The 12,481-nt window shown below is 38.9% G+C and overlaps 1 protein-coding gene across 8 annotated transcripts in view; it reads left to right on the top strand.

Moving 5' to 3' along the window:
* The window catches only part of DLG2 (discs large MAGUK scaffold protein 2), a 1,194,846-nt gene that overhangs the window by 1,027,080 nt on the left and 155,285 nt on the right, over nt 1–12,481 (top strand). For all 8 annotated transcript variants that reach the window (XM_047753849.1, XM_047753843.1, XM_047753842.1 and 5 more), the window contains one exon: nt 7,191–7,305. In XM_047753849.1, the coding sequence (XP_047609805.1) occupies nt 7,191–7,305 (115 nt within the window). The remainder of the gene's footprint in view (nt 1–7,190; nt 7,306–12,481) is intronic.

Here is a 12,481-nt window from a genome sequence, read left to right as displayed (position 1 = left end):
TCTGATAACTGACAAACTTGAGTCAGCTGGTTGAGGTCACGACTGTAGAGGGGTATGCCGCCCACCAGCTCCTGGAGGACGACAGGCCCGTGGCTTCATGCTGTAGTCCCACCCAGCAAGTTTATTGTTTCCGTCTCTCAGACGTAAGGCTGACCATCTGAGTCTTGAGATGTGGGCAGCTTTAATCAATATGTATTAATCCTATTACATTAAACAACCCCAATCTCTTCACAGAAGGCAGTGTTTCCCTTCCTATATGAATGATGGGGTGGATTTGTTTCTGGGTCTCCTTGTTCACACTTGACAAATAGCAAAGGAAGCAAGTATATGGCAGAGCCCCCTCTTAGGTGTAGTATGTGGTGCTCATACCTGGCCCTTGTTCCATCCAAGTGTCCATCAGTAGCTCCAAGCCTTGAGCTGATCCCAATGGATGAGGTCACTGACATTCCTGGAAAATCACCAGTTTTGGAATTGGGTGTCATTCCCTTGACCTCCAAATCACTGTGGATTTGTGAGTGGACCCCTAGAAGTGCCTACTGGTTGCCCATCACAGTGCTAAGTGTTCCAGAGTATGGCCATCTGTGGCTCGTTACCCTTAGGCCTGGTAGAGATGTCAGTTCATATTAGGCAGAATAAAGCTGTATCGGGGGCACTAAGAGGTTTCTGTCTTACCTGGTACAGAAAGGGGTTATGACTTCCAAGCGGTGAACAAGAATGCATGTTGAATTACATGTGAAAATTACAGTCATTACCAAGAGCCAGTTCTTTAGGTCCATAGTTCTTATAATCTTCCCAATATCTTTCTTGCTCTATTTTGTTTTTGTTTTTGCTTTTGTTTTTGTTTTTGTTTTTAGGGCCGCACCCGTGACATATGGAGGTTCCCAGGCTAGGGGTCAAATTGGAGCTAGAGCTGCTGGCCTACACCACAGCCACAGCAAGGCAGGATCCAAGCCACGTCTGCAACCTACACCACAGCTCACGGCAACGCAACATCCTTAACCCACTGAGCAAGGCCAGGGATCGAACCCGAAACCTTATGGTTCCTAGTCAGATTCTTTTCTGTTGTGCCACGACAGAAACTCTGCCAGTATATCTTGAAGTAGGTACAATTATGATTCCAGTTCTACTTATGAGGAAATTGAGCCCAGAAAGGTTGATAATTTATTAGCTGATGCACAGCTAATAAATGGCAGAGCCAGGATTCTGACCCCATCTGCATAATCCACATCGTGTACCCTGTCTTCTATCATCACCCATCATATCTAAGTGGAAGCAAATGATGTAATCCCAGTATGAATGTTTCTGGTCAGGAACAACTAGATTAGACACCCAAGAATGCAGATTTTTTTTTTTTTGTCTTTTTGCTATTTCTTGGGCCGCTCCCGCGGCATATGGATATTCCCAGGCTAGGGGTCTAATCGGAGCTGTAGCCGCCGGCCTATACCAGAGCCACAGCAATGCGGGATCTGAGCCACGTCTGCAACCTACACCACAGCTCACAGCAACGCCGGATCCTTAACCCACTGAGCAAGGCCAGGGATAGAACCCACAACCTCATGGTTCCTAGTCAGTTTCGTTAACCACTGCGCCATGATGGGAACTCCTGGATTTTTTTTTTTTTAAATCAGCCTCATCATTTATAGAGGGGAAGAAAGAACTAACCAGAGGTAATTTCTTGAAACTCTAAAACATTTGCCTAGAAGTTGGTTTTCAGTGGTTTGCTTCTTGTTACAGAACACCCCAAAAAACGTCAAGTAGATGACTTGTAACTTAAAAAGCATTTACCAAGCCCCTATTTCATGCAAAACAAGAGAAAGTAAGGTGCTGCTTTTGTAATGCAGTCCCCCCACTTCCACATTGTCCTGCTTAACTTCCTTGTCAGTGTTCCCTTTGGGAAGCAAACTCCTTCAAATTCCTTTCCACAACTGTATCCCACGGGCCTAGTACAATCCTCTGTATAAGGAAGAAGGAATGAGAAACCTCAAAGTTGAAGGAACAGAGATGAATGAGGCATACTCTCTTTCTAAGGGGTAGTTTATGGAGAGGTAAAGGAGGGGACCAGCAGGCATGTAATTAGAACAGGAAGGAGAGAAGATGTTAAGACGGAGGAGTAGAGAGTTGAGGTCTTAGGTTCTGAGGCAGAATTGTAGTGTTCTTGTAGATACTGTGATGTGATGGAAACAAACTGGCCTCACAGAAATCCAAGATCAAATGCTATCTCCATGTCCAATGAACTCTGTTAGCTACAAGCTCTGTGACTTCAGTGAAGTTAGTCAACCTCTCTGAACCTGTTTCCTCACCTCTAAAATAATCTTCCTAACTCAGAGCTTTGTTAGGAGAAATAACATCATTTTTAAGTTTATGTGGCACAGAAACTAGTCTGTTTCAGTGCTCAGTAAAAATGAATTTCCCTTTAGCATATATCAAGATTGAACCCTTTTAAATCTCATTTGAGTGTTCTGAATGTTAGGAATTTATTGGAAAATGTCCCAAAGGGTAAGGCATGGATGTGAATGAAACATTTGGGGAAAGGAGAGGGAATTAATATTAAATGGAACTGATAGTATTAGATTTTTGTTTTAACTTGTTGCAAATATAATTTTCAGCATATTATAAAACATAAGACATACTTCACAATTTATTTATATGCTTTCTTGTTTATTTTTAGAGCATTTCTAACTATAAATGTTTATCTCTGAGAACCTGAACATATAGCCCCTCTCCTATCTGTCTCCATCTCTCTCACACACATGCACACACACCCCACATTTATATTTGTGAACTCAGATCTTATTGTTTTTGCCTTGATGAAATTACTTGTAAAGCCTTGCTGTTCAAAAAGGAGCAGAGAGGGATCAACACTTTTGAACACAGGACTTGAGTTTACCATAGCTGTCAAAGTAGAGAAGTTGAGAACAAGATAGGTTCCAATTAAGGCAAATACAATGCAAACAGTATAATGGTGGGGAATGCAAACACCATAGAATATGGCGTAGAACAAACATCTCAAATGCCAGAAAACATTATGGGGCTCTAATGAGCTACACAGGAAGGAGAACACAGGAAGAGCCTAACAAAGTGCTGATCGCATTAGGTTAAATATCAGAGAAGTGTTTCCATTGTACAACGTGGCTGAGATGGAGAGGGCACAGACACTGCTGAGAGTCAGAATAACACTGGGATTTGGGAGTGATTAGACAGGAATTGTCTTGAAATTAGACAGAATAATTAGCCTTGAAAAATGAAGTCCTAGAGGAGAAGCATCTTGTCTTTTTTCATTTAAAAAAAAAGAAAGAAAACTTAATGTTGAAAATGGGCAATTTCAGTACCTACATGCATTTTAGAACTGAATTCATTTCAATTCTGCGCACTTCCTCATTTATTATTCATTCATTCAGAAAATGTTTACTGAATGTTCACCTATTATTAAATGTTTCCTGCATACTGGACACTAGATTAGGAGCAAGGAAAGCCTTGGCAAGCTCCATCCATTGGGAAAGATGGGCAGTGGCACAGATGACTTCAGCTGGATGTGACAAGTACAGTAAAGTAGCACAGTGGTCGTCTGGGGTCAAGGACTGGCACTGAATTAGGTGTTTCAGGGGGACTGTTGGAGGTAGGATTTCTGGTTTTTGTCATGGTAGCAAAGTAGTCAAAGTAGTAAAGGGTGGTGTCCTGGGAACAGATGGGAGATTTGGTGATTTCTTAGGGGTGACGATGCATGGTATTGAGCAAGTGCCAGTGTGGGGCATGGCTCAGAAGAAACCAAGAGTTTCCATGCTGTTCCAGGCTAGATTATTTTCTCTGAAAAATGCAAATGGGCACCGTGTGAAGCCCGTGCAAAGCTTTGCCTGGTGCTTGTGCTGCAGTGCTCTACTAACCTTCCGTGAATGTGCTCACGTCCACCGAGATCCCCCCTGTCTGACAGCAAAGGCTGGGTGGGCTCTAAACATCTCCCCACGTGGGAATTGTTAAATAAATTACCATCTCAACTATGGAATGTGATTAAGGGTATTAAGAAACATGATACTTATTATTTGAGAGAAGAGAGGAAAAGATCCAAGTTACACTATGAAAAAAAGGGAGGAAAAGCATTAGCATGATATATAATTATGATCTCATATGTGTGTGGGTATATGTATATATTCAAAAGCATCGAGAGATGTCTGTGAAGTCCACCACCCACCATCTCTGTATCTGCAGGCTAAGCTGTGGGGAAGGACAGCAGCAAGAGAAGAAGGGGCGTGGGGACCTCTCATCTTTTTATTCTCAGTTTTTCTGTATAGTTCACATTTTTACAACATCCATTAACTTCATTTTGTAATGTAAATAATAAATGAAGTAATGTCCATGTGGCCCTGAGCACAGCATCTGCCATGTGGCCAGCAAATAATATTAGTATGATATTAATAGGATGAAGAAAATATGACTTTCTCAGAATGATTTAAATCTGCATATGGCATCATAGCATTGGTTGTAAATAAGTCTTCTCTCTCTCTGCTAAAATGGAATGAAATAAATATCTTAAATTATGGTTAATAGATTTTTGGTTAAATATGCGTTCTCCTTATTAAACCATTTATGATTTAATTATTCAAAGGAAGCCTTCCAAATCTAGGTAAAATCAGACTTTGCTTAAGCACCAAAAATTTCCTGTCAGCCACTAGGGCTTTATCTTTAGAACACTAAACTTTAAAAATATTTAGGATTCAGAATTCGTTGTTGTCTATTATTGAAAGCCAGGGTCGTGTCATTTCCATTATTTAGTCCCACCCCACAACAACTAATAGATATTCAGTAAATTGAATTTAAATTTAATTTTGTGGAACTCTTCCTTATAATAAAGAATTTGAAACACACTCTTCAGTAGATAATCTCATATTTATATTCTTTTAGTCATTCTTGGTTTTATAAAAGTTATGAATGAATTGAATTGGAAATCAAATTGTTTTCTGAAATATAATATAGACCTCTGTTAAAATTGCTCATGATTAATTTCTTTGTAATTAAAAGAACCATTTATAGTTTGAATTAATATGTTCACAGTTATCTTGTGGATAAATTGAGCCTTTTACCCTACGGGATTTTCCTAAAAGCAAGACACTGTTGTACAGAAATGTTAGAGCAAGTTCAGATCAAGAATATTGAAACTTTAAAAGCTACTTCTTTTTACAGGCTAATTGTTAATAAGTATCTTAAAACCTATTTATCTTTATTTTTATTGGAGTGACATAGCAAAAAAAAATTCCTGAGGCAAAGTAGTATATCTTAATACTTTTATTTCCTTGATTTTTTAGATCCATATATTTTTCCTTGACTGTTTCTAAAACAGATTTAAGTCTGAGAATGTTCTCTACCTCCGTTTCTAACTCTAATCTCCTGAGGAGCTGATTTAAATATACTGTGTATGCTAGAGTTAATGAAGTTTGGTGTGTGTTTTAAATTAAAGCTACAAGGCAAAATTGAGGTATGATCCCAAGCCCCCAGGGATTTAAAAAAAAAAAAAAAAAAACGCTTAGTAAAACTAAACATGTTTCTTACGCAATTCATCCGCAGACACTTGATTCTCTGTTCTGTCAGGCTGAGGGTAACAGGAGATTCACCCCAACCCCCATAACATTGGTAATTCCACGCACTTTGGGGGTTTTTTAACCTCCCTTTTCTAAATGAAGCCTTTTATTTTGAAATAATTATAGATTCACATGCAGTTATAATAAGCAAGAAATAATAAGGGAAATCTTACGAGCTCTTACTCAGTTTTCCTCAGTGGTAACATTTTATGAATCTGTAGCACGTTCTCACAAGGGAGGATATTGACAGTGACATAATCCATCAAATCTGTTCTTACTTTCCGGGTTTGACTTATCATTTGTGGATGTGGGTGTGGGTGTGGTTCTGTGTCATTTTATCATATGTGCAACTACCTGTATCTGTGACCACAGTCAAGACATTTCCATCCCCACAAGGATCTTGTAGCACATTTATAAAAACACCCACCTAAGGCACATAAAACGATGCTCAGTATCTCTAATTATTTGAGAAATGCAAATCAAAACTACAGTGAGTTATCACCTCACACTGGTCAGAATGGCCATGATCGAAAAGTCTATAAATAATAAATGCTGGAAAAGGTGTGGATAAAAGGGAACCCTCCTACACTGTTGGTAGGAATTTAAGTTGGTACAATCACTATGGAGAACAGTATGGAGCTTCCTTTGAAAACTAAAAATAGAACTACCATATGATCTCGCAAACCCATTCTTGAGCATGTATCTAAAAAACCGTAATTTGAAAAGATGCATGCACCCCAGTGTTCACTGCAGCAGTATTTGCAATAGCCAAGATATGGAAGCAACATAAATATTCATCAACAGATGATGAATAAAGATGTGGTATGTGTATATATACCCCCCAATAATATAATATTACTCAGCCATGAGAAAGAATGAAATAATGCCATTTGCAGCAACATGGATAGGCCTAGAGATTATCATACTAGGTGAAGTAAGCCAGACAGAGACAAATACTATATGATATCGCTTCTATGTGGAATCTTAAAAAAAAAAAAATGATACAGATGAACTTATATACAACATAGAAATAGCCCATAGGCATAGAAAACAAATATATGGTTACCAAAGGGGGAAGGAAGGGTGGGCTAAATTAGGAGTCTGGGATTAACATATGCACAGTATTATATATATATAATAGGTAACCCACAAGGACCTACTGTATAGCACAGGAAACTATACTCAAAATTTTTGTAAGGAAAAAGAATCTGAAAAATATCAGGTATATACATAGGTATAACTGAATGACTTTGCTGAATGCCTGAAATTAATACAACATTGTAAATGAACTATACTTTAATAATTTAAGTAAAAATGTACATATATAAAATATAAAAACACCCACTTTCTCCCTCATGGACTTTTTCTCATACTAGGGATTTGATGGCGGTATGGATTTACCTCTTGGGAAGTAACTGATTTTTTCTTTCCCTCTTGTGACTGCCTGCAAATAAATAGTACCAAAGTGAACCCTCTGTATTCCACCATCTTGCATTGTGCGTCTCCCTGAAGCTCGGCAAAGGAACCAACCACAGGGATGAAGGGCGGCCTTGAGCATGCAGCATTTCTAACTTGCTGAAGGCACAGAACCAAATTTGCCACCTTTATTTCCATTCCCAGATTACGCTCGATTTGAGGCCAAAATCCATGACCTACGAGAGCAGATGATGAACCACAGCATGAGCTCCGGGTCCGGGTCCCTGCGAACCAATCAGAAACGCTCCCTCTATGTCAGGTAGGACACGGCATATTTCTTAACTGTGATCGGCTTGCGGAGACAAAGGCAACACCCAAGAGTGTGTTTCTACTGACCCATGCTTGTCAATACACCACTGTAAGACTTTAGGTTTAACCACTTTGAAGAAATGTGTTGGGGGATGGGGCTATTCTAAGAAATGTTATTAAATGACGTTAATTAAATTAAATTGTCAAAGGCCCCTGCTTTTAACAAGTTCTGTGGCTATGTTGTGATCTAGGATAAAGTTCTCAGCACAGGTTGCAGTAAAAATAATGAGAAGAAATATTTTCAATTCTGATACATCTTAAATTGAATAGTGGGCCAAAGCCCTGGACATTTGCTTATCATCAGTATGGGAAGAAAACATTGCCGCATTGCTTCCTGGCCTGCTTGATAGGTATCGCATTAACTTTGGTGTATTGTGGGAAATCAGAGGTACTCTCTCAATGAGTTAAGTGTTTTTTTTTTCCTTAAAGTTTTGGTGGAATGACTTTCGTCTGTGGCATCTCATTACCAGTTGTATCTCAAACCACAAAAATTACTTGTTCCTTGTCTGACAAAAGTCATTAATTTACCAGAAAAAAAGACGGTTGATTGAACTTGCAATGCCTTCTGGTCTTTAATTCCCATAGTTAACTCTTGAACTCTTGAATAAGATCCATCATCACTGAACTATAACGTGCGCCTCTTCTTAGCATAACCTTCCTGTGTTTCTTCCAAAATATACTTCATCTATTTTTAAAAAATAGAAAACTATACATTTATAAACTGTAAGAACTCCTTAAGTTTGAAATATCCAGTTCTTTCTTAAAAATAATTGATCATATTTCTTTGAGGATCTCATATTCCATTAAGGAATTATTTCCTCTTATTTCATAAAATCTAGGAAGCCCTTCCTGATTCTAATTGGAAACTATTCCTCATTCCACTACCATTCAATTAAAAAAGAAATTGATGACTTACAAAACTGTAATAATATAGTTTAATGTTAAGAGTTTAATATTAAGAGCCAAAAGAGGGAGAGCAATGCCCAATTAATGGTTAAAATGAATCCAGGTACCAGGTACAGTCACTCTCTTCCCTCCCCCCAGGATCATATTCTCTTTATCTGAAATTTCACTGTCTTTTATTGACACAAGGTGCATGTTATAGATATTAATTTATGTACTTGAACTGACTTGTCCTGTAGGTTCTGCTTTGGCTGTAAAGGTATCTTTTGTGTGTATTAGGTTCTGCTTTGGCTGTAAAGGTATCTTTTGTGTGTATTAGGCACAGCAGGGCCGAGAAGGGAGCAGGGATTCCAGAAGGCGGCAAGGTTCTCGAGGGCCTTGACTTGCTGCCCTCTCTGACAAGCATAGAGTCCCTTCTTATTCCAGAGAGTTCCAGTACTTCAGAAGCCCTGAGATTTTAAATTCAAAAGAAGTCAGAATATCACTGTCCCAAATTTGTTCAACTGCATTTTGGAAGTATCTCTTGACTCATTTCCATGTAATCTGTGAAAGTAACTATTGAGAACCCCCATAGAACATGTCTCATAGTGATAACACAAATATGATGGAAAGTAGCTGTTTCTGCTCTTCCTCCTGTGTTAAATTGCTGGTCTTTGTGATGCAAAACATTTTCTAATCTTAAAATGTTTTAGTCTTGGATAGCAAATTTGGAAAAGCCAATTACATTAATAGAATAGAGATAAATCAGCTAATGAAAATGAAATGGTTATATAGAATGTAACTGGAAGGATAACTGTCCATATTGTTGGTGTCTTGTTAAAAGAATGCATAAAAATGTTAATGCACTAGAAGTTTGCTGACAATATTCGGGCAGTACCTTAGTTCTTTTAATTAAGTTATGGGAGATTAGGAAAATTAAATGAAGTGATATGATGATATTTTGTAAACCTAATATACTTACTTGAAATAGTAGTGTAAACCAGAATCAGACCTTTATTCTCTAAAGTGGCAAATAAAACTCTAACATACAAAAGAGATGAAGATTTAATGTAATAAAGAATGTTATTAACATTCCAATAGTTGGAGGTTGTATTGAAAGGGGGAACCTCTTTTAAATGAGGCTCAAAAATAGCTGACCCTTCATGGGAATTTTACCAAATTATTCCTGTAAAAGATATCCAAAGTATCTTGCAGAGGGCTGACCTCAGCATCTAAATGACTCTTTGAGGCATAGAATTGGAAGACATAATGGACAATGAATAGAGCAAATTCAGAGGGAAGAACTTACAAAAATCCCCTGGACTTGTCCTTACGTAATGTGACAAATCAATTTAAAATAATTAACTAAAGCTATAGAATGAATTGAAATAGCAAGGCCTAAATGAAATCCTTATTAAAAGTGACTTGGTATGTTTGTCCCTTTGTCATATGGGTTTTTTTAAACACCAATTTCGACTAAGATTTTCATAGAGATGTTTGTTTCATCTAGATTGCTTGAATAGAACTAGTGCCAGTTGATTGTGCTTATTTAGAAAGTCAACTAGTTGCTCTCTCAAATTAGTGGCAGAGTTTCTCTGATTGTGTAACTATCAGATGATGAACATGTCTTTAATCTGAGAATGACCTTCTAGGACATTACTCTCTTTATTCTGATTGGTTTCATGTAATTCTACAACTGGAACTTTCGCTATAATCGGGCCCACTATTTATTTTATAGAAGAGGAAGCTGAGGCCCCAGGAGTGAAGGGATTTCCTGCAACCCCACAGCCATTTGGTGACAGAGTCAGATCTCTTAGCCCCCACTCCCATACATCACCCCACCTGCCTCAGGTTCAGCTTGTGTGTATCAGTTGTTGAATGCAGTTTGGCTATGGATCGCCAAGTGCGTCTCTCAGCCCTCTTGGATTAAGGAACAGATTAGCTGAGAGGAGAAACAAACATAAACCTCTTTGGGGTTTTTACACAGGATAAACTGCACTCTAGTTGACTTCATATGGTATTTCTTTAGTACTATTCATGAGTTTCCGTGAAACCAAAACCTAAACCAGAAAGCAAGCAGCTTCTTTGTTCAGTAATAAACAGTTTAGCTGACTTGGTAAAATATTTGTCGGCACCACAAAACCACCCTGCCCCTTGGAGTTACCTCCTCTTCTCTACACACATGCACATGCGCACATGCACACACTTGTTCCCCACCCTACTCCTGCCCTGGCCATGACAGAGAGGATGCATCTTAGAATCGTTCAGAAGCTGGCCTCATCCCCTGCTAGAAATGATCCCCCTGGGTGACAGCGATCTGTTTGTCTGACAGAATTGGAGGGGGAAGGTGGGGACTAGCCCAGCTGAGCCAGGTGGTATGGTAAACCTGAGCCAACCCTCTCTATTTTCCAATCTGCTTGTAATTATTTTCTTTCTTTTAATCTTTTGTGTAAGGTGCTTGAAGTGCTTTGGTAGTGCTGTGCACATGGAGTTGACTGTCACTAATGATAATACTGCACATGTTCTATGCCAATGATTTGGAAATATTTGATTTACTGGGCTATGTGTATTGTGTATTTCCTGCATTGTGAAACATATATAGTTGTAGAACCTTTAAAGTGAATAAAATGTTAAAAATTTTAATAAAATACTTTTCAAAATGCTCCACAAGTATATTATCAGTTCTTTAGCCATAGATGCCCTTGGGCTCCTGAACCACTGGAGTAAGGGTTTTGTACTTCTTTGAGGTCTCCTTGCCTCTAAAATATGCTCTCCTCTTCTTATCTTCTTATCAATTGGTAAAAGCATCCCTGTAGCAGAACAAGGCTTTTCCTGCTACTAGTAGGGATGCACCTTTATATCCAAAAGCTCCTAAGAAAGGTCAGAGAGAGAGGGGATTAAATTCACACAAAAGTGCAAATGGCTAAGGAGAGATCCTTTCTTTTGATAAAAGAAAGCAAGAGCACCCAGGACTGAGAGAATGGAGAGAGGAAGAAAGGAAAGCAGGTAAGTCTACCAAAGGGGAATAAAAAAAAGGTCACTGGAAAGAATACAAAAGAGAAACTTGGCCCATGTTCATTTGTTAATAAAAGGTATCGATTTTGAGAGTTCAAGTGAATAACCTTTCTGTCCTGACTTTAGGTTTAAAAGTCAGTTACTCTGATTTATTTATGCAGTCATCAAGCATTTTTTGAAGCTATATTCTATGTCAGGACCTATAATGGACACTGAGGACCCAATGGTAAAAGTCATATTTCCTGTCCCCAAGAAACTTACATCTAGTGGGAGAGTCAGATGAGGTGAAGACAAGCACAATGCCACATAATGTGAAAAGTTCACTCTAGAAAGTCCGGGAGGCTTTACTGCTGCGTAATGCAAGGGCATTTGAATTGATTTTTGAAGATTTTGTATGAGTTAGCCCAGAGGCCTTCGAGTACTTTCACTCAAAGTAAGAAATTCATTATTCATCACGACCCAGTAAATACATACACACATAAAGATGAAAGAAAAATTTCACTGAAGTCCACCAAGACATTTTTATGTGCAGTAAAATTTGCTCTTTACCTTTCTATTTGTCCTCTTAAAATAAAGTTAGTCATACCTGATTAACGTCATCAACTTGACGTAATAACTTACTAACGGGTCTTGATCCACAGCTTGCCGGTGGAATAAACAAGAAGGAGCATTCCAGGCCAATGGCATAGGGCGCAGAGAGGCAGGGGAACGCATCTTCAGTCCATCACAGTGAGCATGACTGAGATCCCCAGGCGCATGGTGGTCTAGCCAGCGTGGAAGGCAGTTCTCCCTGACACAGATGAGGAAGGAGAAGGGGAGGGAAGCATTTGTCAGGCACCTTCTGTGGGTCAGCCGTAATGTTTCTCTTCTGCATACATGTCCCCATATGAATCTCCCAGCCCTTCTAACAGTCAGGGGATATTTCCTACACTTTTCAGGTAAAGAAAGTGAGACTCAGAGAAGCTAAACACTTGCCCTCAAGATCACAGAGCTGGGCTGGACGCGAGCTAGACATTCAGGTCCTGTGTGTGAGACAGTAGAGAACAGTGCTTATTTAAGGGCACCCTTGCTGGGTTGCGCCAGATAGATAAACATTTGAAACTTGGTTTTGCCACTTCCTGCTGGACAAGTCAGTCTCTCTGGCCGTAGCCTCTTCATGAAATTGAGATAATAATAGGATGCCATAAAGTGGTCTTGAGGATTATTAAATAAACTAGTACATTTAAATA

This window comes from Phacochoerus africanus, chromosome 11 (assembly GCF_016906955.1).
Source record: "Phacochoerus africanus isolate WHEZ1 chromosome 11, ROS_Pafr_v1, whole genome shotgun sequence".
Lineage (NCBI taxonomy): Eukaryota > Metazoa > Chordata > Mammalia > Artiodactyla > Suidae > Phacochoerus > Phacochoerus africanus.
Note: the sequence above shows the minus strand (reverse complement) of the source record. Positions and strands in the feature narration are given on the sequence as shown.